This window comes from Apium graveolens, chromosome 2, assembly GCF_009905375.1.
Source record: "Apium graveolens cultivar Ventura chromosome 2, ASM990537v1, whole genome shotgun sequence".
Taxonomy (NCBI): Eukaryota; Viridiplantae; Streptophyta; class Magnoliopsida; order Apiales; family Apiaceae; genus Apium; species Apium graveolens.
In genome coordinates, this window is record NC_133648.1 from 1576472 (window position 1) to 1602986 (window position 26515).

Genomic DNA, 26515 nt, shown 5'->3' on the forward strand with positions numbered 1-26515 from the left:
TTTCAAACGGTAAATATGTTACAAAAGAAACACTGTTAGACTGCTATAAATGTTTGTAATCTTTAAAGATCAACACTGAAGTACAACTGGACTTTCAGTTATTCAATCTCAACAAAAGGTAAGTGAATAACCAAAAGGTTGGAAATTTTTTCCAATGAAAACAAGAATTACCAAAAAGGGAATGAAGAAAAAGTATATATATACAATACTAATCAGATAAGTGTTGCATCTATTTCCACTAGCAGAGGATCTCACATCTACGAGGAGATGAAGATGGAGAGGTAGGTTCTAGAGTCTCGATTTCTCTAACAACCTGAGCTTTGTCAGACTTAAAGTCCTCTTCCTCTGAAGCAAAATGTGCTCACGTAAGAATTGCATGATTACTTTACAGAGGAGTGAAGAAATTGTGATATAATGAGATAGAGCGAGAAGTTTGTTACCTTTATCAAAATGAAAGTCATTAAAGAATCGCAGAAGTTTGCTTCTGTTTGTTACAAGTACATTCACAATCTCAGGAGGCTTGTTTTGATTAGCAGCAAAAAGCTAGTAACATAAACATGCAAGAGTATCTATAAGATTTAAAATCAAAGAACGAAGAGCCAAAGACCCTAAATGTGTTTATAAAAAGAAATTCAGTCCAGATTTTCAGAAAATAACCTTGAACACATGAAATGCTTCTAATTTGATCGTCTTGTTTGAATCCTTAAAATACAAATGAGAAAGTTTAAGATTAGAAAATGAAATATATATTGCATTACGAATCAAAGCTAGATGAATAAACAAACTATAAATACCCTGAGAAGGTTCATGAGGATCCTCATGTTGTCTATTGAACTAACATACTGTACCATCACTGAAGTATTTGAACGATCTAATAACATCAATCCTAAAAACTGAAAAGTATGAAATTATCAGATAATATTTATCAAAAGAATGTTGAACCAAAAGAAAAATCGAGGGTCAGATTATATAGAAAGGGGATACTAAAATGAAAAGAAGATAGTGCATTAGTAACATTTATTATGACATTAGGCGTATGATTATAATGAAATGCGAGTACCTTGACTGCATTTCTTCTAGTGATGTAGTTAGAAGACTCCAACAATGAGTTGTACTCCCGGAAAAACTGTGTTAAGAGAACTGCCAGATTAGCTATTGTAAAGTACCCAAATTTCTTGAATACAATTCTTATATGAGTATAACTTAAATTTTTAAAGTTCTACTTATGTTTCTATGGGTATTAACTGCCACTAGTAAGGATAACTCTGGTTGTTTTGATTTCTGGCTAGTTCATGGTTTACTTCATTGTAATTTGTGATTAGTTCTGTCATAAAGAGAAATATATCAAAATTTTCGATCATTAAAGAGCTCATAACCCTTGACTAACTAAAGGTTCTCCAATTCTCATACAGGATACAAGTATACAAATTAAACTGCACCAGTCATGTACCAACTATAAATATTAACTGCGAAAACAGTTTGGCCAAATGATCACTTACCCATTCATAGTTTTTTGAAAGAAATTCTGCAACAGTTGATTTGTGCCTTGTCAACAGCTCCTAGAATATACGTAAATAACCATTAGCATGCAAATCAGAGCAAGCTCTGAATAATATTTTTAAGGACTCAATCAACAATTAAGTATATATATACATATTAATATATGAATCATAAATAAGTAGGAAGAAGAGTTGAAGATGCTTACTTTAAAAGTTGCTGTTGCATCTGATGCTATTTCAAAATTCGGATTTTGCACATAACCAAAGAATTTCTTGAAGTGCTCTGATTCTAACACATACCTGTGAGAAAGTATTGATGTAAGTTCAAATTTTAAATATTTTTCAAAAAATACAATGACATCTATACACATACCTCGTTACAACCTGATGGCGAGTTGAGTCTCTCAGAATTGCCCCATAGCATAATGCAATTTCATCATCTTCATAGCTTAATATTCATGTGAAGATTAACTTCAGATATTTTTAGAAAATAGTATAAATATTCCAGAACCAATCAGAGTATTTTTAATACATTCCGTACTTCAAAACATTTGTCTACAAAAATAACTAAATAAATATAATTTCATATCCTATTATCCCGATATAAACCTACATTCGTATCAACTTGAAATTCTAATGAAGGCTATGAATTTCACCTAAATGTGCATATAGATACATCTAATCTTTATGGTTCTCACCCTTCTCTATTCACTTAAAGATGTTATCTTATCTAAAATGAGTAAACTGAATGGATTGCAATATACTGAAGATTCTGAATGCTTCAAAATTAACAAGTAACATACCCTGGAACCAGAATATCAATAAGACCTAAATTTTTCTCCAAATAATCAGAAGCCACCACTCTTGAGTTGACCCTTTGCCTCTGCAAGTTCGCAAGCACATAGGTCGCTTCTTGACGATCCTGCAAAATATGACATTCATTAAGATTAACATGATTATGCAGACCAGCAATGCATGTGAAAATTCCAACAAACTTTTGAAAGATAAGTTGTCCGAGAAAGAGAGAATTACCCCCAACCAGGGGAGGATCTAGTAAGGGGCACGAGGAGACGCTGTCCCCCCTAAAATAAAACTTTACGTTTTGTTACCATTAAATTTTTTGAAAATATATGAAAGTGCCCCCCAAAAACTGAAAAATATAAAGGTGTATTCACAAAATATGATCTGTGTCCCCCGGAGTTTAAATCCTGGATCCGCCCCTGCCCACAACACAACTATACAATTTCAAACTACAACATATATGATCAGATTACTAACCCCAGCATCCAGTTTGGGAAGACCAATAATTAGAAGGTGCATTGTATCTCCTTTGAAAAACTCTTCCGTCAATTTTGCACAAGCCTCCGTTGTTGGCTCTGACTGATCACTACCATAAAGTATAGTTCTCATCTCCAATATAACTTTTTTTACTTCACACATCTGTAAATGATAAAGATGAATATGATTTATACAAACTTGATAACTTCAGAATTCAAAATGTCCTATCTGTTTCTACAAATGAAGTAACATATAAATAATGCATAATGGTCCATAAACTATTAAAAAATGAAAGCTAAACAAATACAAATTTCTAATTTGCATCAAAAACTTTCTCCCTAGCTCACACCGCAAAGATATATTATAGTTGCATCTATTGTAGCAATAAAGTCTTAAAACTTATTAAATATTTTTTTAATCCGTTCAATTAAGTTTATTGCAATCTTTTGATCAGGTATGAAATCAACATTTTATGAAATTAACATTTTTCAATCTAGTTAAATTACCGGTGATATACCAATAAATCAAATAAAACGTAAAACATACAAAATTTGTGATCATGCATATATATTGGTTATGTCCCCCATTAACCTTCTAAACACATTAGAAAAAAAAATTACACAAAAACCTGTTATATCTTTATAAAATAGTAGAATTTTCTATATTCATTCCCAGCTAATAATTTTAAAAAAATATTAACTCCTTATGATCACGTAAAAAACCTAAAAACCTAGAATAATAAAAAACAAACATGCATGGGAGCTCATATATCATATACAAACTTATTATGCCGTGTAATGCACCTTTTTGGTATTGCGAGTGGGAGTGGTGGCGGATTGATCGGTGACAACAAGGAGATCACGAAGATAAGAAACAAGCTCCGACGGAGCGCGGATCTTTGACGATGATTTAAATAAGCCTTTCATCGTCAAAGTGCCACAATAACAACCCGCCTGCTCCGTTCTGTTTTCTTCAATCCTACCTCTCTCCTCCCTAATCTGCTGTCTTATTTTATTTGTTTATTTTGGGGTTTAAGGCAAGAAAACAAATACGAGGAAGCTTATATATAACCCTACCAACGGTGGATGTGTTTTCTAATTTTCTATGATAATCTTTTGTCAATCAGGTGGAGTTTTAGATGAGATATAATGATAATCTTATCTATGATAATCTGTTTGGTAATTTTCTATGTATTAATCGAATAAATTATGTATGTTGTGCGAGATAAATTAATGTTAATCGGATAAAATTTAATAGAAATATGAAACAAACTAAGTTGTTTATAAAATTTCAATTGGTGATATTTACTTTTGAAATATTTATAAAAAAAAATTTATAAATTTTTAAGCATAAAATTAACAAGTAAATATTTATGTAGGTAAATATTGTACCGAGGTAAAAATAAATAAAAAAATAAGAAGAAAAAGAATAAATTGGAAATAGTGGGCGAAACTATTGTGTTACCGACATTTTAACTTTTTAAACATTTATTTTTTGCTAATTAACTTTTTAACATTACCTGTGACCGAATATGATTCATAAGTTTTCATGGTAACTGCTTGAGGAACATTGTTCCGTCTAAAATCTTAAGGCTTGAGAGAAAAGGTATCATGATATTGTAATCTCTGACCAAGAAGTATCTCTAAACATTGTTTAGAAACAGTTAACATGGTGTTCTTCCTTGAATATCCTACAGCTTAAGTGTACTTCTAGGAGCTTAACACTAGTTGACTGTGACTGAAAATCATTTCTCGCTTTCAAGAAGGGGAAAAATTGCAGGATGAATTGAGGGTCATCAGACTATTTTTATAGCTCCCTTGAAAGCAAAGGTAGGTACTGGTTGCTAACTTGCAAGTCACAAAATGTACTTAACAGGTAAAGTTATTATGCATTGCAAAATATTGAAAATTAAAGCTGTTAAGTAACCGATCCGTCTAAAACCTTAAAGTGATAAAGGAAGGCCCGAACAGGAGCTTATACTCTTCAACACTCCCCCTCAATCGTACGATACTTTTCACTACGATTGACAATAATAACCAATATCAATACCAACAACAAATATTTTAAATTAAATTCGAGTCTCTCCTTAAACCTAGCCCTTAGCCCTGATACCATGTTAAGGAACCGGTCCGTCTAAAACCTTAAGGTGGTAGAGGAAGGTCCGAACAGGATCTTATACTCTTCAACAAAAGCTGCATGTAAATGCTGCAGTTCTGTTTTCGATTTTGATCATTGTCTTATACTACCGATTCCCCCACGTAATCGAGTATCGGTAGGTAAATTAGAAAATTGGACCTCCATGGTTAGTGTACAACTGATGATTAAACAGGATCATGTCATCTCTGTTAAGCTTATAACAAGTACTTGTTATACATGGAGTAAACAGGCTAGAACAGGGTGATTTGCAAGCCAAGGCCTTGAACCTGCCTTATACTTCAAGTGCTTTTTATATTTTTTTTAACACTTCTCTGTATAAATCTATTGGATATTCCACTTTCGAAAATCTTAAACCTTTCTCTGAATATCTGCAATCTGATCAAGAAAGAAAAATGAAACCTATAAGCTTTTTCTCAGCTTTGGTAGTTGCCTTATTGGCAGCTATTGCATCCAATCATCTTATAACTTTCAGTCCCATATTGACACTCGAACGTTTCTGTAATACTGATCTCGCCTCCCTGCAATCGTTCATTCTGTCGAATCTAAGTCCTTATAGCAGCTTTATACCTGTAAGCTGCAGACATCACCACTGGCGACACGATGATACTAAAGAAAAGAAATCTCCGTGTGATGATTTCCCATCAAATTTTCCGCCTCCAGATACTAATACGACCTCTACTTTCTGCGTTGATAGTAGAGGCTGCTGTAATTTCACTACAGTACAGGCTGCAGTTAATGCTGTTGAAAATTTTAGCCAGAAAAGAAACATACTGTGGATAAACTCTGGTATTTATTTGTAAGTTGCCCTCTAATCTCGATCTCGTACATTTGTAGCACAACTCATAAGTTACATTACATAATATCGTTATTTACGTAGATCATTCACTCGTTTAGTGAGAAAATTGTAGTACCGAAAACAAAACCAAACATCACATTCCAAGGACAAGGATTTACGTCGACAGCAATCGTATGGAATGACACAGCCAATTCCTCAAACGGCACATTTTACAGCGGCTCTGTTCAAGTATTTGGAGCCAATTTCATTGCTAAAAACATAAGCTTTATGGTAAGATAACTAAAGAAAGATCTATACTATTAGTGTTACATGTTAAAAAGTATAAGATCATATTCGAGCCTTCCTCTACAACCTTAAGGTTTTAGATAGACTGGTTACTTAACATGGTATCAGAGCTCGATACCCTACCATTATACTAATTGTTTTTCAATCTGATAACATACGACGGTAAAATATAGAATGTAGCGCCAATTCCCCGGCCAGGTGATGTTGGAGCACAAGCGGTAGCCATCAGAATATCAGGAGATCAAGCTGCTTTCTGGGGATGTGGATTCTTTGGAGCTCAGGACACTCTTCATGATGATCGAGGTCGCCATTACTTCAAGGATTGTTATATTCAAGGCTCCATAGATTTCATCTTTGGCAATGCAAAGTCATTTTATGAGGTAAGTAGGACCATTATTATCTACGGTTAAACCTCGATTAAGTAATAATCGATAAAGTAATAACCTCGCTAAAATAATATTTTTCTCCGGTCCCAACATAATGGACACAGTTTATTTTTACTCCCGGTAAAATAATAAAACTCGTTAAAGTAAAATTTTTTCTTGGTCCCGACCCTATTACTTTGAAGACGTTAGAAGAGGGTCTCTATCTTTAACGCGAATGCATGTGAACAAAATACAGAGTTGCCAGTTAACATCAATGGCTAACCCGGTGCTACCCGGACAAAAGGTGATAAATGGAGCAGTGACAGCACAAGGGCGAGCTTCAGCAGACGAAAACAGTGGTTTCGCATTCGTCAACTGCAGCTTAGGTGGAAACGGCAGAATATGGCTTGGTCGAGCATGGCGCCCCTTCTCGAAAGTCGTGTTTGCGTACTCTACAATGTCTGATATCATAGCTCCTGAGGGTTGGAATGACTTCAATGATCCTACCAGAGACCAGTAACATTCTAATTCAAACAACTCTGTCATAAATTTATACTCCGTTCGTTCTAATATCGAGTCTTTGTACTTTTGCACGTAGTTTAAGGTGTTCCGTGAGTTATCATAACATAAATGTGATGCCTGCAGGAACATATTTTACGGAGAGTATATGTGCACAGGAGGAGGAGCTAACATGACACTTAGAGCCTCTTATGCCCAGAGGCTTAACGAGACCCAAGCTTCTCCTTTTCTTAATGCATCTTTCATTGATGCTGATCAGTGGCTTCAACCCTTTTCCTTGTAGCCTGCTGATTTATAATTCCTCGTGGAATAATATAAAATCATGTCGGGACCTTTATCTGGTATGTACAAAACGTATCGAACTAATAGGTACTGTTGAATAATATAAGATCTTATTAGAATCTTATTCCGACACCTCAATCCAAATTAAAATAAAATGTCTATAGCAGTAACAAACACTTGACTATCGCAGCAAACCTGCAAACCTGCAAACCTTACTCGAAAGCACATAATAGCATCTCCAACCATGAAAAGTTCTTGGTTAAAACCTGAGTTGACATATCAAAAATAAAAAATATAGTAAATCTTTTCAAAAAATCACACTCCAACCACGTTCACCCCTTGTCTATAATTATAGTAAACCTCCTATGAATGACTATATTTGTCGATCCATTAGGAAGATTACACATCATTTATTATCATATTAATGTGATATATTCTATTTATAACAATCTAAAATATTAAAAACATACTATTTTTAAATTATAACAACCAATATAGCCAATACCATCATCGAGACAAAATATCTTACAAGTTTAACAAATTTTACATAATATTTTACGGATCCAATCATTATAATCAACCTTATTGAAAATGTGAGTACCTTTTCGTGAAACTTCCAAATTCAAGAATAGTGGAATATTAGTTGGAATACAAATAAACTAGTAATACTTAATCTTTCATGGTGTTCAAATTATGACCATAATCAAGGAAGCTACTGCTATCATGATTCCCAGCTAAAGACATGATTACAGTGCATATATAATTCCACCATATATTTTCCTTTTGAAAACACGTTTACAACTGGTAGCTATCCAGAGATCTCTGCATTAGAAAGTGCAGTCAATGCTCATCTCTTTTATTTCAACTTTTAACATCATTACATTCATTTTGACTTTTGCTCTCCACATATAAGTTCTAGCTAGATTTTCTTGAGTTATCTTCCCATTGACACATAGAATATCTTCATAGTAATTTGACTAATCTTAACCTTTTTAAGTAACACAGTAGAACCTCGATAAATGTATAATCTCGTCAAATGGATGATTTTCTCTGATCCAGCGTAATTGAGACACTAGCATAATCAAGACCCTGTAACTTTTACTTCAATAAATGAATAATCTCATGAAATTGATAAGATTTATCGGTTCCGAGCGTATTCATTTATTTTCGTGAATCGAATTGACCTGTTCACCGCATAATGTTAAGATGAAGACTTATCTTCATGACATGGTAAAGATGAATAGTAACCCACTAAATATGCATGTTTTGAAAATACAGGCTTTGATTTGTATGTAAACAGAGTGCTTCCCTGTTTTGCTAGTGCTCTTCATCACAATATCTTTAGATAAAGTACTAGGGCATTTGCATACACCAAAACAAACAATTGCACTATGGAGAATTTTTTTTCCCTGATCAGTAGAATCTCGATAAATTAATATTCGATAAACGAATATTCTCACCAAATTAATATTTTTATCGGTCCCAAGAATAATATAGACAATGTATTTTTGATCTCGATAGATGAATAATCGCGATTAATGAATAAAATATTTCGGTCCCAACAATATTCGTTAATCGAAGATTAACTGTACTTAGTTTTTTCATATCTTATAAAAAGGAAAATGTTATTTTCAGAGCTATTTTTTATTTTCAGAGCAATATTAGTGTAAAAAGACAAAACTGCCCTCCCTGCATTTACAATCAAAATCCTGAAAATATGAATATAAGGGTAATTTGGTCTTTTCACAATTTTTTTGCTCTGAAAACAAAAAAGAGCTCGGGAAATAACATTTCCCTATAAAAATGTCACCTTTGAAAGTCACTTATAAATTCAAATCCATTCAAATCCTACCTGCAGGAATAAAATTATAAGAATCTCGCCCTTTATCAATCGAACCCGAGTTGTTAAAAATTTGGTACTTTGGTAATATAGTGTAGTATACTCATTATTTAGATTCTTGGTTTCATTACAAAGACTTCTTGATGAATGTTACCCATGTATACATTTGTCATACTTATGGACCTGTTTAAAACACATATATCACAGGATCCTGATTCGGAATTAAAGTGTATCCACACAATATTAAAATCAAGTTATCCTATATATGCCTACACATCTAGCTAGCCGCCAATCAAAATCAAATCAAGAACCCAACACCGTGGCGATATTATCTGATAACTTGAATTCAACAATTTAACATGCACTAAACCCGAAAATGACACGACACGATTGTACAGGACACAGATTAATATTGAATGGCCTGAAACGATTCATTAACAAAAAGTTATATTCCTTCGAGCGTGGCTTAGTTATTAGAACAAAGCATAATTGACATGTTTATGAACACGAAAACGATCTAAAATCTGAAATTTGCGCCCTCCCCTCTGATGACATTTGATATTGCAATACACCAATAGTACGTTACATATGGTGAAACGACTCGTTTAACAAAAAGTATATTCATTCAAACATATGTGCTTAGTTAATAGAACGACATAAAATTGGTATGTTTATGAACACAGAAATGATCCGCAATTTGCAACCTCCCCCACTAACAACATTTGATATTGCAATACGCAAATAGTACAGTATTATATGGTGAAAGCACTCGTTTAACAAAAAGTATACTCCTTCAAATAGTACACTATCATATGGTGAAAGTACTCGTTTAACAAAAAGTATACTCCTTCAAACATATGTGCTTAGTTAATATAACGACATAAAATTGGCATTTTTATGAATACAAGAATGATCCGCAATTTGAAACCTTCCCACTAACAGCATAACATTTGATATTGAAACAGGCAAATAATACATGAATGTTGACCTTGTATTTTACTACATATGGTGAATTAATAAACTCAATCTAACAAATTCTATGTAGCTTTTTTGGTAGGATTAGGCACCTCTGTCGTTGTCGGCAAGTTGCTTTTAAAGACCCTACTAGGAAACAGAACAAGTGAAATGTCCATATAAACACCCAATAAAACTCTGTGATAAGTACAAGCACCAAGACCACAAACTTTCATCACCCCTGCAAACTAAATAAGCCTTGGCTCCTTCACTAAATTTCAAACAATCCTTGCATTTTCCGGATTTACGTCAGGGAAGATGAGGCGAATACTGGTTGCAGTGAGGGAAAACCTGCAGAATATGAGGAAGAGTTCGCGAGTAGCAGACGAGAACATGCTTGGTGACAATGGAAATGGTGCTGCATTACCTATTTTAGCACACAGACCGCGACATGGCTGGAATGGATTTACTGTCATATGCAGTATTGTTCGAGCTCCTCTGGCACTGCTGTCTTGCCTATCGCATCCTCGTATTAGTAGTGCTGATGGAGTTTGGATGTCTGGGGAGTTCGGACGGATATCTGAGATGAATCATCTCATGGTTAATGACAGCATGCGTTATGCCATCCTAATGTAAATGTTTCAAATTTCGAACTCGTGGAGGAAAAGAAATAGAATTGTCGAAATTTTGCTCTGGATATCTAGTTTTGTGTCATGTGATTGTGCTTTTCATCATTTTTATACAAAGTACGGATGTCAATACAAAGAAACCGATCCTATAATACAGTTAAACCTCGATGAAGTAATAATCGATAAAGTAATAAACTCGCTAAAATAATATTTTTTTCCGATCCCAGCATAATGAACACAGTGTATTTTTACTCCTGGTAAAGTAATAAACTCGCTAAAGTAATATTTTTTCTTGGTCCCGGCCCTATTACTTTAAAGAGGTATAGTATCCTGCATTAGAACAGGTACTTGCATGCAATAAAAAGTAGATATCAAATGCAGTGAACCAAAAGTCTCAGAATTAATATGTAAAATCTGATAAACATATTAGTTCAGTTAATGATCAATCAGGGAGAGTGCATGTGTGTGTGTGTGTGTTTGTGCTTACTTTGCCTGCAGATATGATCAGCAAATTAAAAGAAAGAGACAAGCTCGAAAGTGGATTTCGAGTAAGTTAAAAGTTTGAGATGAAAAGGAGCATATCAAAATTCTTGAGAAGCTGCAAGTACAGAGCTAGTTCTTACTTACATGGCCAACTTGCAGGCCAGAGGTTGAAAAGTTCTTATCTGTTTTGAGTGCTTTCTCTTGTTTCTTTAGCCATACATGAGCCAAACATGTGCTTCATAACCAGAGTACCACCATCCAGCAATGCTTGGTGGCAGTGGAGGATCGAGAGCCCGATCTCTGTGGGGGCACTATGTATGTACTTAAGTGACTATGTTACGCGTTACTGATTAAGTTCAATTTTTTTGATTTTTTTTGTCATATTTCTCTCTTCTTTCTTCCGTTTTACCCTCAGATTTCTTCTATTCTTTCTGGATCCCTTTTTATAAATAGCCTTGACGGCGGGTGTTGAGCATGCACACGCCTTCACATTTCAGCCAATACTTCTACAAACCAACATATCAGCTATCTGTTATAAATTTCAAAAATGGACTATAAGTTCGCGATAAATTGGTGCAAATTGACTTCAAGAACTCCTCTGATTGTGAAGAGTGTTCATATTCTAAACAAAGAGGATACAAAGGTATGATCATGTTACTGGATTCTGTCTACATAAAGCGGAACGTGAGCCAAAGAGTCAACTGTTCTAACTTTTCAATATAAATATAAACGCTCAAGAGATAACAAAAGCTGATACTGATAACACAGTACTGAGTGAGGCCAATTTGAACAAGCTCAAGTAGCTGTTAGTTCTTAATAAACCGCGATCTTCTCTTGAGGGGAGGGAGTGTCTGTCCTAGCATTCTCTTAAGTTCGTCCTAGCTCAAAATCTTCTGTGGGGAGATCAGGGGCCTAACATTGAACAAAGATCAGGCCCCTTGTACGTGTTGAGCGTAGATAAACTTTCTACACGATTTCTTCTGGCCTCGTGTACAGCAACACAAATATTCCAGAAAATGTGGATTATAGTGCAAACTTGCATCCCTGATTAAGCATCCTTTTCCAAACACCGCTTAATCAAATTATAAAAAAGTTCAAATCTGTAACAAAAGATGTATTACACAGGAGATGTTCTACTGGCTCCAACCACTTTTCCCCAGACGGTCCAACACATTTTCTTCACCAGTGAGATACTCCACCAATCCTTTCATGTTGAAAGAAACAAAGTAAGAAGCCAAGAAAGAGGCAGAAGCAGATGAAAAGTACAACTGGTTCTATTCTGTACAAACAATAAAATTGACCAGCATAATATTGGCACTCTTAGCACAAGTATGTAGGAAAGAATTTCAAATTGGGAATGTAACATGTAAACTACCGTTTGTATAATCTCGACAGTCATGATGGCCAATCCTCAAATCAGTCTGCCAAGTTTTATTGAACTTATCAGCTCCCTTAACAGCATCCATTTTCGAAGATCCTACATACCAGCATTTAGTTTTCAGCAGCTTTGATAACGTCCTTTTGTGAACCACTCCTAAACGGTGAAATGAAACGTGACATTAGCAGGAGTAGCCTTGCCACACTGCCCAGAACCAGTCTAAGAATACAGAACTAAGAAAAACATAATTTCTCATAATTTTCATTGGCCTATTTTAATGAAGCATTTGATTTTTGTCTCTCTATTGCATCCTTCAGTTGTGTGTTCTGATAATTGTGGTTTGAATTCCAATTCTCAGTTCTCGTTCTAAATTCAAAGTTCATTTATAAAATACAAAATTTGAAGGGTAGTGAAGAAAAAATTACCTGGTACATAGTTACCAGAAAGAGCAGCAAGTGCAACATATAGATTTTCAGGATCTTTAGGCTGAAAATCAAAGACCAGCAGCTGCCATATATAAATGAGCAAACATTGAGAGAGGGAGAGAGAGAGAGGGGGAGAGGGAGAGGGAGAGGGAGGGAGAGAGGGAAAGAGAGGGAGAGAGAGGGGGGGGAGAGAGAGAGAGAGAGAGAGAGACCGGTGGTGAGGTGGGTGGCTTGATGATGACCATAAAATGATAAAGAGGCCAAAAGTTGAGTGAGTAAGCAGTGGACAGAGCAAACTGAGCTGGGCCTTTGCTGCCTCTCATTGCTATTCCTGCTACATAAATCTCTTCTCCTCTTTTCACCGTTGCTTTTCCGCACATCATCGACGACAACGCCATCATCTCCTATCTCTGTGTACTACTTCATCTATCTATGAATCATGTATGCATTGCTTTTCCTTAACAATGCTCCATGTAACTTGATTCACACTTTTGTTTGTGTGGACCTGATATACCAATCATCTCAAACCACAAAATATATAAATTATCCAAACTCTTGACCATAATCTACTGTGAAACATTGAGGTACAATTAAAAAAAACTAACTAAAATAAATGAGCATAAGCATCACACTAAAACACACAATTTATACCATCATGTATGATAATTAGTATATATGTCTCACTTAAGGCTATGCAAGCTCAACTGTAAAATTAGTTCGAGTACTTGTTCACTCTGCACATTTCATAAGTGAACTCTCGGATTTTGATGGAATTACAGCATACACTAGCAATTTCCACAATAGTTTCAGTGTTCATATCTTTCTGAACTCCAGACCAGTCTTGTTATTTTTCATCTACTGTATCATTCGGTACTGTTTGGTACCACGTCAGGGTCCGACACACCTTCTTCCTTACATTCAATAATATTTTCAACTTCAGATTCAAGTTCAAGATCCCCATGTTCTGCTGCAACTTTTTGCAAGACATCACTAAGAGACTCAAAATAGTGACTCCCTTTCTAAAGTTTTCTTCTTGAAAACTTCTTGACACCGGGTACAAGAAACACTAAAGAAGTATCGAAATCCTCAGGAGCCTCAGAGTGCACTCTTCCCCAGGCGAGGCATATGTTCCCCTGCTAGCACGTTCTGAAATCCGACAAACCGAATCTGCATAGCTAGCAACATCCCCAATATGTACATACTATATACTGTTAGAATAATATAAGATCCTGGAAAGGGTCATTCTCTAAAACCTCGAGGTTTTAGAGTAACTATTGTAGGCAACATACAATCTCATCGAATGCAAATATCGCCACAGCTTCATTATCATAAGACCATGATAAAGAGTACTGCCAATAATTCTACCAAGTGAGGTACCAACTCTTGGAATCAAACCAATTCTAAAACTCATAAAACCCTTTTTTTCAGTAAGATAGAATATGATAACTGGAAATAAGAAAAGAACCTCACAGCCACCAAACAAAATGCCGAAGCAAATACACGAGACCAAGGAAGGAAGCTCGTTCAGTGAAGATTAAGAAGAACAAGGATGTTGTCAAGTTCAAAGTTCGTTGCTCAAATTAGGGGTTTATCGATACTTGAATGAAGCCAATGATGTTGATAATGAGGCTGTTAGCATGAAGCCAAGTTTTAACCAAGTGGCTTGTTAATTGTTACAAAACTTTAATGAAGCCAATGATGTTGATTTAGGAACCTTTCAGGCTCAAAGTTGTTAAGTCATGGAACTTAATATCTACAAATCATCGAGTATGGAGCTTTGTTTACTCGAAATTGTGCTTGGAAATTGTGTCCTTTCATGGATCATTGAAGCTGAGAGGACACTCCAATGAAGTGACTGAGTGCTCATTCTTATTTTAAGCTCCGTGAACATTTATAGTTCGGCTAGCGTAGCGTTAATTTGGCTGATATTTTGAGCTTTATAAGTAGTAGTCCTCTAATGTGAAACAAAGCCATGAGCTTTGTGAGTAGTAGTCCTCTAGCTAGTACAGTTTATGTCTCCAAGCTAAGAGTTTCACTTTGTTCTCGCTCATTAGCTTGAGGAGAAGTATTGAGGAATAAAATGTAAGGGTAGTTTAGACACCGTAGTTAAAAGTAGCATTTGGGCTCTATATAAAGTTCCACCGGTTTCATTTCAAGACAAGGAGTCGATTTACAATGTAGCTGTTTGATAATACAGTTTTATATATAGTTTGTCATCAAATATTAGTTCAGTTAATGATCAATCAGAATAGTGCACGTGTCAAATAATTTTTTATTCATGACAACCACTGTAGTTTGATACAAAAGTTCAAATAGTATATGTTACATGTCAGAGTAATAACATGTAGTCTAAATTACAATATAATTACACACTGTAGCTCTCGGTCAAGGGTTCTGCTGATAAATGCAAGAACCATAACCTACACATACAACAATAACAATTAGTAGACATGAAACAAACATAAAGTAAACTTTCTAGTAAAATTTCAAAAAATTCAAAATTTTTGAATACTTACTTGGATCGACAACAGTTATGATACCCGTGTTTTTGAAATCACAGGTACCATTTTTCTTCCCCTGCATCTGATAAAACAGATTCATGGCAAAGGAAGCATAATGATTGACCGACTCAGGATAATAGCACTCGCCGCCTGGGCGAATGCTACTACGGTCGACCACCTCACAAGCATAATTGACATTATCAGTTAATATGCTCGTGGGTGCAGCGGGTTTAGCAACGCACCAAAACCCCTGCAAATACATAATAACAGGTTATTTTATTATTATTAATATGTAGTTATCAATTATCAGTTGGAGCTAGTGATTTACCTCTCCCGGTGCTTCCATCTTCTCAGCCTTAATCTGGCTCCTTTTGATAAGGTAGCCACCTGAAACGACAAAAAGATTAAACATGTAAGTTCATGAAAATTGTAGAATTTGTATAGACATGGCTGCTTGTATGTGTATATGATAATATAGACGATATAGACGAGTTATAAATACTGTATAAGTAATGTGAGCTTGATGACGATATTGAAACTGAAACTTGAAAAACAAACAACTCTTGTATTGCTACGAAATATTTAACTTATTTATTACAAGGAAAATGAAAGTTATAAACAGAATAACTAAACTTTGAAGCCTAAGAATGTTACCGTGTCAATATTGAGAATCAAGTTGCTATGACATCACGATCATGATGTCATTGTAATGTTGTCATTATATTTAACGAGTTAAAAGCAAGTATTTATAGTTTGAATTTTGTGCACTTTGTGTACCCGTATTTTAATATCTAGCAAATTGCATGTTGAAGTTACGTATAATGAGCAAAACGCATACTTCTGTTAATTCAAGTTAACACTGTCAACTGGGCCGAGGTTTAATTGGTAAATTCACTGTCTCCCCCATTTACATAAGCACCACATAATATCAAGCGGTATGAAGAATAGATACAAAATCGTTACGTACAAAATTAACATATATCGATATATTATAATTAAAATTCAAGGCCATCTAATTTAAAGCTCGCATGAGCTAGCTTTAAAAACCACGTGACGACAGATTCCTGACGACAGATTCTGGCTGATTAGGCATAATCATAAATGTGCGATTCGAATATGTGACGTTATCACTTATCAGCTCTTTAATCAACAGAGTCAACACTTGCGGGCATGACCCAATTTTTTTTATAATAACAATAAATTACAAAGGAGAAAGAAACTAGCAGTGGTCCATTTAATTCTATATACTTTTTAATTACTACATACTTTTTTAGTTGTCACATTTCTTTTTATAAAAGTTAAATTAATTAATTTTTGACCAAAATTAAACATTACTCTTATATTCTTTGTAAAAACTGAAAGTTATATATTAAAATAAATTAAATGTATTTTTCAATAATGAATTTTTTTATTTTATTCAAATTTTAAAATATCAATAAATTTCAGTAAATTTTAATCAATTTAATTGCATTAAAGTTAAATGTGATAATTAAAAAAAAAGTCAAATAAGACCACTTATAAAGAGAGCGAGGGAGTATTAAGAATATTAAGAATTGAGATGAATCGAGGGAGTATATATCATTAATTTGTATATTGCTTGATTAATGTCCCATGTAAGGGACGAACTATGTTAATAAATTAAACTTAAAGCTAAATATAATATATTACGCACATAGAGAAGTACTTTTATATTTAAAAAAATAATTTGAGAAAAATAATTTTACAGATTAAAAATAACAAAAATTGTTGTTGGTTTGTAACATGTTCATAACAGTAGTTAAATAAGATATTTACATTATGGAAAACATTGAAGGTGACGGTGTGAAGTGCCAAGAGATTTCGATAATTAAATTGGAGGACAAATGCTTAAAAGTTCTCAAAATGGATCTCAAATATCACGTATCATGATCTCGTAAAATATCTCAAAATCTCCCGCATCACGTTATTTTAATATTATACTTTATCAACAAAGGAGTAATGTAGGGGTCCATGTTTATAATGGAGTTTAACGGTTCGACTTGTGAGTAAAATTACTTGATACTTTAGTTTATTTTATTTTAATCTCTTAGAATTTGTTGGATAAAATATATATATATAATATTATATTTTGTAATTTGTAATGAATAATTGGATATAATGGTATAATGTTAATTTTTCGCACATTATATTAGAGTAGAGATATTTTAAATAAATTAATTTTCTTGCAATTATTATATTTTTTATTTGTAATTCATGTGATCAGATAGACCAACACTAAAACGGGGTGTTTACTCTAACTAACGTAAGTATGCATTTTATTAGTTTTCTTTAACTTCAGCATGCAATTTTCAAGATATCAAACCATGGATACACAAATGCATTAAAGTGAAACTTCAAGTACTCAACTTGCAATTTACTCTATATATATATTTAACAGAAATGACAAATACGAGTTAACAATTCTTACATGTCACAGAGGCTGCAACGATGACCGCAAGCACCAGTACTCCCATGCAGCGTTTGGCCACTCGAGCCCTCTGCGGTGAATTAACCTCTGAACAAACATGCAAAAACATTAATATGACCCAAAATCAACAGTACTCCCAGATACTCCCAGTTATATATCTAAAAATAAAGACATTGTCACTGAACATCCGATGTATAATTTTACTTCAGATGTTGCTCTTGCCGAAGTGGAAAAAGAAAAAAGATTGTCCTTTATCAAGGCTTGGGAGGAAAGTGAAAAATCTAAGGTTGAGAACAAGTAAGTGATCCCGTCCGTTCTAAAATCTCAAGGTTGATCGCGGGTGTCATGTAATAACTAATAACTGTTACATCGCTGACATTCTGTAATTCTAGTGCCAACATTAATACACAAACATGCAAAAACATTAATATACAGCAAGCAACAGTACTCCCATGTGATATGTGTGTGTGTATGTTACCTCCGATAATGCGGCTGAACGAAGAAGACGGAGCTGACGGACGTTGTTCGAATTCCATGGAGCTGAAGTGTATGTCAAATCTATGATAACAGAAGAAATATTATCTTGAGGAAGAAGATATATAAGAAAAATGAAGAATGTAGAATTGTTATCTCTCACTTACTAAGATACATGACTCTATCTGGTTTTATATACAAGCTCTAACAGAATGCCAGCTAGACCACACATCGTGATATCACACTTTCTATATTACTAGTAGGCTCTTTCCTATTTACAATCTGATGTTGAATTGTAAAGGTACTGGTCTTAGCTGAGCTTACAGTATTAGCCCTAATATAGTTAACAGTGTGTGTTACCGGCGCTTACAGTTGATTTATCAGAGTATAATTATCTAACTATCTTAGTATCCATATATCTGTATTTATAATAAAAGCAGACGATAGTGACGACAGTTATGATGCCCGTGTTTTTGAAATTACAGGTACCATTTTTTTTTCCTGCATCTGATAAAACAGATTCATTGCAAAGGAAGCATAATAATTAACCGACTCGGGATAAAAGCACTCGCCGCCTAGGCGAATGCTACTGCAGTCGACCACCTCACAAGCATAGTTGACATTATCAGTCAATATGCTTGTGGGTGCAGCGGGTTTAGCGATGCATCAGAACCCCTGCAGATACATAATAACAGGTTATATTATTATTAATATGTGGTTATCAATTATCAGCGGGAGCTGGTGATTTACCTCTCCCGGTGCTTCCGTCTTCTCAGCCTTAATCTGGCTCCTTTTGATCAGGTAGCCACCTGGAACAACAAAAAGATTAAACAGGTAAGTTCATGGAAATTGTAGAATTTGTGTGGGTATGCTCTGCTTGTATGTGTATATGATAACATATACGAGTTATAAATACTGTATAAGCAATATGAGCTTGATGAAGATAGTGAAACTGAACAACAATGTAAGAGAATAACAAACAACTCTTGTATTGCTATGAAACATTCAATTACCAGGAAAATGAAAACTATAAATGGGAAAACTAAACTTGGAGCCTAAGAATGCTACAGTGTTGGGAACCAAGTTGCTATGACATCATGATCATGATGTCATTGTAATGTTGTCACTATATTTAACAAAAATGACAAATACGAGTTAACACTTCTTACATGTCACAGAGGCTGCAACGATAACCGCAAGCAACAGTACTCTCATGCAGTCGTTTGGCCACTCGAGCCCTCTGTGGCGAATTAATCTCTGAACAAACATACAAAAACATTAATGCATAAGAAGTAATGATCTCTCTCTATGTGTGTGAGTATATTACCTCCGATAATGTGGCTGAACGAAGACGGAGCTGACGGACATCGTTCGAATTCCATTCTGAGCTGACGGAGCTGAGTGTTACCGGCGCTTACAGTTAATTTATCAGAGTATAATTATCTAACTATCTAAGTATCCATATATCTATCATCCTTGTGTGTGTTACCTCCGAAGATGTGGCTTAAAGAAGTGGGAATTGATGGACGTTCAAATTCCATTATGTAGCAGCAAATTGACGACGGTATTTACAGTGCTTACGGTGTACAACCTTCAAATGAAAACAACATACACAGAGGTAAAGAGAAATCCGAGCAAGTACAGACTATGTATAGTATTTGTGCGGAGCATGTACAATATGTGTGCAGTGTGCGTACAATATAGTTTAGTATTTGTGCGGAACATGTACAATATGTGTGCGGTGTGCGTTCAATATATTTAAGAAAACTTATAAGATTGTGCCACTTGTCCAGGTATGTTGAGATTATTTTAAATCTTTGATTTGGCGACTTAATTATATAACCATCTAGAAATGAATAAAATTACATTTTTGTTAATTGAAATAGATATAATCTAACTATTTTATGTGTTCTTAATCAAAGTAACTTTCTTTTCCTGTCCTCTACACACCCAACTATTTCATGTGTTCTTCTTTTTAGTTCTTTACTCTCTCTTCCTTTCATACCTTAATCAAATTTATTATTATTATAATAATAAGGAATGAAGATAAAGATCATTGTTTAAGTTTAAATTCAAAATCATGTCTTAAATCACTAAGAGTTAATATTTTATAATATTTATAAGGAATTTATTAAGGGACTGTTGGACTTGTTCTTAGGGTGGGAGACCATTTGCTTGCATTCTTGATCTGGTACACTCACTACACCATATATGACCTATTGCAAGCCCAATATGCATTTGTGTTGCATAAAGTGTTACTATAGCCACAAAAGTTGCTAGTATATTGAAACACTTTTAAAAAGTGCTACAAAAGATATGAAAGTGTTGCAAACAAAAAGTTTATTTTCACAATTTGAAACAATTGCAATATTTTTAGAAAAGTGTTACAATACATGCTACATTTTAATCCAATTGACTGAAATTTTTAGGCGGGAGTTGAAATTTTTCAATGAGCGGGATAACAATTGGCACCAAATATTTTTTTACTCAAAATAAATTTTATTTCAGAAAACCACACATCTCTGTCTCGCACATCTCTCTCAGCCGCTCATCTTTACCTCGATCGTCTCTTTCTCCCCCATCTCTCTCGCTCATCTGTCTCAACCATCTCTCACCCATCTGAATCAATCATCTATGTCACTTATCCTTTATATATTTCCTTGATCCATAAAGTCGATTAGCTAAAGTCGATTAGAGTAAAACCCCAAAACCCAGAACTGATTTGAGCGAAGATTAGGGTAAATATTTAATTCAAGTTTCGATTAGAGGTAGATTACCTGTCTATTTTTTATTATTTATGATTATTATGTGTATATATGTATACAAGTGAAAGTTTTTGATTATATATTGGATTATGTATTCTTAATTTTTGTTTGATTAAAGCTCATGTGTTAGGTTAGATTAGTAGAATTTTTCAATTAGTGGAATTAAGATATGGTTTTGGTCAGAGACAATACAAAATTTTGATATGGATTCTCAGGATTTGCTGTTCACATGACTGAAACTGAAGCTGACCTGGTAGCTCAAGTACCAGGCGTAGTATCCGTGTTTCAAGACATAATATTGAAACTCCACACCACCAGGTCGTGGTCTTTTCTCGAGAATCAGGAGCTGTTTGCTACTTCTACATTCACGAATTTCACTGATAAAGGAGCGGATCTTGTAATTGGGGTCGTAGATTCAGGTGCATTCATTTGTTTGTTGTGTTTTTACGATTTTCAGAATTTTTAGATTATTAATTTTTAGAAATTTGTTTGGTTATCAGGTGTTTGGCCTGAATCCAAGAGCTTTAATGATCAAGGTATATATGGGTCCAGTTCCAAAGAGGTGGAAGGGAACTTGTGAAGCAACAGAGGATTTCCTTGCTTTAAGTTGTAACAGGTAACTCCCCTGACCCCCTCTCTCTCTCTCTCCATCTGTACCTTTGGTTTCTTTTTAAACCCCCTATAGCTGTGAAACACGATATATACTCCTTCGTTTCACGATATATACTCCTTCGTTTTGAGAAAACAAAGATCTAAAATTTACATAATAAAAAGATGTGTAACAAATTTTACTAGAGTTACAGTTTTGATTATTAACACAATTAGAGAATTTAATATATTTTTGGTTCGAGCTAGTTTATGTCTTCACCATATAACATAAAAGTTTATATTAGAGGATCATTGTTATTATCTAATCATATCAGGATCATACTAGTTGTCACATCCTGCTAATATTCTGCATTTTTACTGGTTCTGTTTTATGATGTTGGCTTAAATAGACCACTTATCAACTTAAATTCGAAGATAGAAAATGTGTATGCTTGTGTTTGTTTATGGTTTTAAGTATGTGTATGTACTAATTCATCACAATTAATTGTAGACTTTATATTTTCAATCGTCCTATTTTCTTTGTTTTAAACCAAATTGTAGACTATATTAGAAGTTGAACAGTATTCGATAAGATATTAATAATTCTTCTTTTTGTTTCACTTTTTGTGGAGAAATATATGTGTCTGACTTGAATAAATCTTTACTGAATATTAATGTTAGGAAAATAATTGGGGCAAGGAACTTTTACAAGCACAACCAGACAGCTAGAGACTATTTTGGACATGGCACCCACACCGTTGTTAGTGTTTGTGTCTTAAAGACAACACTATGAAGTTTTAGTTAAAGACATTTGGATTATTAATGTTTATGTTCTATTGATTATTCACTTTATAATTTATTAATTCTTAATTTACTGCGATATAAATGTTAGATTAATAAATGTCTTTGGAATATGATATGCAATTCTATATTTCTAAGTACGTGACTTAGAAATGAGATTATGAGAATAGTATCAATATTCTTAAAGGTCCCTAGTCGAGTATTATTATTAAGGGACAATAATAATGCATTAAGATCGGTGTGTTTGTTGACTGATGATCACATCTTATTGATCATAGGTATAGTGATACTAAAGTCAAAAATACAGACAGATGTATATGTACATGGTGCTGAACAGACCCGATGTGAGATTCTACATGTCTGTTGTGTCATAAGTAATTCTCATAGTGATAATGATGTAATGGTCCTTAGACCTGAAGTCATTATATTTCTATACAAGAATTAATATACATTGATTACATTAAAAGTTATCCTTGACTGGGTAATGATAAAAGTGAACATTGGGTATATTATGAATCGTATGAGAAATATTAATGATTTAGATGGGATTTAACCCTCCTATTTTAGGAGTGATATTATTGGCCTCTTGTGTGAGCTAGACTATGAAATGCGTGGTCATGCTCAAATGTTGATTTGATATGATAGTCTACTCATTGATCAAGGAAACTGAGATTAAACTATGATGAGGATGACACATTACATGCCTCTAGTTTAATCTATAATATTTGGTTAAAGGGATTATATTACATTGTACATTATTCACGAAAAATTTAATCGGTCACCGATTCAATTATTATTACTTGGGTAGCAATGATGTATTACTAGATGCCGCTCATTGTTTACGATTTTAAATTAGATTTAAAATTCGTTGCCAACGTAATAATAACCTATAGGGTCACACACTAAGAATGCTTGAAGGATTATTTAATTTAAATTGGATTTAAATTATATTAAAGTAATTCGAATTATTTATAATATTAATTAAGTATGACTTAATTAATTAGATAAATATTGATATTTGAATTTACTAATATTAATTATGAAATTCATTTGTTAAATAATTAAGTGTGACTTAATTATTATACAAATAGGAATTTTGAATTAATAATAACTCCTAATTAGTTCAGAGTTATAATTCTTATTATACTCTCTATATAATATCTCTTGTGTGGCTGATTTTGAAAATAAGACTTTTAATAAAACCCTAGCCACCAAGGGAGAAGATGGAGAGAGCAAGAAGAAACGAGTTTGTGCTAGTACACATCAAATCCTTGAGTTCAAGCATTCGTGTGGATATCGATAGAGCGTAGATCACGAGAGCGGGATGCGTGGTGATTGAACAAGTTTTGGATCTCTATTAGTCAACCAATTTATAAAGCTTCTTAAGGTAAACAATCTGATCTACGAATTAAATATCTATTTTTCGCATGGATCTTGCGGTGGGTTTCGAAAAATTTTAGTTTTTCAAGTTTTAATTACTGTTTCCGTTGCGTTTATGTGCTCGAAACCCTTCAACCGCATTAATAGCAGTTGGAGCAGCTGTTTCTGGAGTTTCCTATTACGGCTTAGCTGCTGGAACTGCCATGGGCGGTTCACCAAATTCAAGGATCGCCATATACAAAGTGTGCGACTCTTTAGGCTGCTCTGAAGCAGCGATGCTACCAGCAATGGATGCAGCAATATATGATGGGGTGGACATAATGTCTCTATCCATTGGTGAAGGATATACTGATATATGGACTGACCCGGTGGCCATTGGTGGATTTCATGCTATTGAACACGGAATCATGGTTGTTTGTTCTGCTGGTAATTATGGGCCTACAAGTTCGAGTGTCGTAAATTTTACACCTTGGCTGACAACAGTGGGGGCTTCTAACATTGACCAGCCATTCATCGCCAATGTTGTGTTGGGTAACAATCGAGTTATCAAGGTAGAATGATTCTACTTTGTAAGAGTTACAGTACTTATATTCTATAATGGAGTATAAGCATGTATAATTACATGATAATGATGTTGGCAATTGATTTACTTGATGAGAAAATCAAATCATGTATTATATAATCTTATTCTTCGGGGTGTAGGCATTCAGTTTTCTGGTTTAAGTAAGTCTCCAACATATCCGCTGATTGATGGTGTCTTGGCCAAAGTTAATGGATCTGAGGATAGTGCATCAAGGTAAAACAAATATACTCTTTGGGACATCAATGCATGCACACTCAGTTTTTCCTTACTAAATACCTGGGATGTCTTCAGAAACTGTCAATCAGGTTCATTAGATGCAAGCAAGGTTAAAGGGAAAATTATTTTATGCTTCAACGAGGACGAAGAAGGATCTGGAAAGGCAATGAATATTATGGACTTAGGTGGACTTGGAGTGGTATTGTTAGATGATGACTTATATCTGGAACCAAAAACTGACTATCCCGATCTGGCTTGTCCGCTTACTACAGTAAGTTTCAGGGACGGAAATGCGATTCTCTCTTTTATACAGTTAAATAGGAAGAAAAATAATGTTGATTACATATGCAGTTTCTATTTTATAGCAACTTATTAATCAAAATAAGTTGTACAGGAATCCAATTGCAACAATATTAAAATCAGAAACATCTGTTCATTATACACCAGCACCTGCAATCCCAAGTTTCTCATCCAGAGGCCCGTCAGCTCTAACGCATAACATTTTTAAGGAAAGTACATCTCACACATAAAATTATGGATAAATGTATCCTTGAAATTTTTTTGTTATGGCTTTATTTAAAGTAATGACAACTAATAATGGATTAATATGTACATTGTTAATGGTTCAACCTCACTAATTATATTATGTACATTAATGTGGAAAAAATCTCAGTTATAATTTATGTGATTATAAAATTATATAGCAACAATTGATATTCATGTTTTAGTTCTGTTGAGAAACTCATTTTTACCTATTAATATCATTTTATAAAACTCAAAATCACGACCATCTTAATAAAAGCAAAATCAGCTTAGTGACTAGGATTTTTGCATATTCAGATATCAGTATGTACTAGCAGACTTAATGTTTGAATTTTAGGGGATTGTAGACAATCTCTTAGTCCTACAAATGTCTTATATCTCGAACTATTTTCATGCTAGATGAACTAGATGATTGTTTATAATTTTTTTTGTCTGGTCTGTTAACTAAAACCAATAATTTGATTTATGTTGATGCAACTTAGAGATTTGGTATTATATGTTATTAGTACTGGTTGTTGGATATCTAAAGAATGCTGAAGTAGTCGTGGATGGCATGGTTAGTAGGATTGTGCTAGTGTAATACTTATAGTAGTTGAGAGAGCAACTCAGGTTGCATTACAGGTATGCTACTAATATTTTTTAGAGTTGAGGTATCCTACTGATAAGTTCAATGTTTAGGTGGTAACGGATATATAAACGAGTATGACACCGGGCGTCTCCTTAGAGATGCAAAACTGTATGAGATTGGTGCAGGGACTGGTGAGATCAGAAGAATACTTCTCACCAGTCAGAAGCTGTGGTTTTGCTTTATAATAATAAAGTAGCTTCAAGTTAATTATGATCGGGTAACTATATACGGTACATACAATCAAAGCACACAAGATTCCCGTATAAGCAGGAAAGATCACTAAAGGCAACATTACCCCAATTTTATATATTGTAAATGTTACCTTAAAAGAAAGGCTTTTCTTGACACTACTTTACAGAGGATGTAACTTTGGGAATTTAAATTGAGTCTTGGTATTTCAAATTTATATAAAATGGACTTAAGTTTTGCGATTTTGTTTCCTTCCTGTAGAATTTGTATGGTGGAAATGTTGCTCTAAAATCTAGTGGTGCACTCTCCATAGTTGTCCCATGAGAACTTGCAAGCCTGCACAAAGCTTGGGAACAATATGGAAGGCTCCCATGGAAAATACTTGTAAGACCAGTTGAGCGTCTTGCACATATAGGATTCAAAATTTCACTATAAACATGTACATATTCTTGTGGGAAAAGGAAACAAAAGCCAAGTGAATGGAAACGGTATACAAGTTCCTATGTTGAAA

General features: G+C 34.1%; 5 protein-coding genes across 6 annotated transcripts; 3 read left to right on the plus strand and 2 right to left on the minus strand.

Moving 5' to 3' along the window:
- Positions 1-16: 16 nt before the first annotated feature.
- LOC141705375 (putative MO25-like protein At5g47540) lies at positions 17-3800 on the minus strand. The gene is made up of 11 exons (XM_074508369.1): positions 3581-3800; positions 2778-2939; positions 2303-2421; positions 1873-1947; positions 1706-1799; positions 1500-1559; positions 1061-1126; positions 795-893; positions 658-702; positions 441-543; positions 17-345 (listed from the first exon to the last, which is right to left on the minus strand). The coding sequence occupies exons 1-11, from the start codon at positions 3701-3703 to the stop codon at positions 239-241; spliced, it is 1053 nt and encodes a 350-aa protein (XP_074364470.1). The 5' UTR covers positions 3704-3800; the 3' UTR covers positions 17-238.
- Positions 3801-5294: 1494 nt separating this feature from the next.
- Positions 5295-7328, plus strand: LOC141705386 (putative pectinesterase 8). Its single transcript, XM_074508377.1, has 5 exons — positions 5295-5730; positions 5829-6000; positions 6189-6395; positions 6637-6896; positions 7026-7328. Exons 1-5 carry the CDS (start codon positions 5327-5329, stop codon positions 7180-7182), a joined length of 1200 nt encoding a protein of 399 aa, XP_074364478.1. The 5' UTR covers positions 5295-5326; the 3' UTR covers positions 7183-7328.
- A 2663-nt stretch (positions 7329-9991) lies between these two features.
- On the plus strand, positions 9992-10639 carry LOC141705391 (uncharacterized). The gene has a single exon (XM_074508382.1). The coding sequence runs from the start codon at positions 10294-10296 to the stop codon at positions 10609-10611; it is 318 nt and encodes a 105-aa protein (XP_074364483.1). The 5' UTR covers positions 9992-10293; the 3' UTR covers positions 10612-10639.
- Positions 10640-11779: 1140 nt separating this feature from the next.
- On the minus strand, positions 11780-13448 carry LOC141706636 (uncharacterized). Of its 2 annotated transcripts, none has more exons than XM_074509418.1 (4): positions 13103-13448; positions 12891-12972; positions 12463-12564; positions 11780-12291 (listed from the first exon to the last, which is right to left on the minus strand). In XM_074509418.1, the coding sequence occupies exons 1-4, from the start codon at positions 13289-13291 to the stop codon at positions 12221-12223; spliced, it is 444 nt and encodes a 147-aa protein (XP_074365519.1). In that variant the 5' UTR covers positions 13292-13448; the 3' UTR covers positions 11780-12220. The 2 variants fall into 2 exon arrangements, with proteins under 2 accessions (XP_074365519.1, XP_074365518.1); XM_074509417.1 differs by having other exon boundaries at positions 12463-12621; positions 13103-13433.
- A 7857-nt stretch (positions 13449-21305) lies between these two features.
- Positions 21306-26328, plus strand: LOC141707079 (CO(2)-response secreted protease-like). The gene is made up of 6 exons (XM_074510060.1): positions 21306-21495; positions 21577-21612; positions 23993-24376; positions 24548-24641; positions 24720-24915; positions 26266-26328. The coding sequence occupies exons 1-6, from the start codon at positions 21306-21308 to the stop codon at positions 26326-26328; spliced, it is 963 nt and encodes a 320-aa protein (XP_074366161.1).
- Positions 26329-26515: the final 187 nt, after the last annotated feature.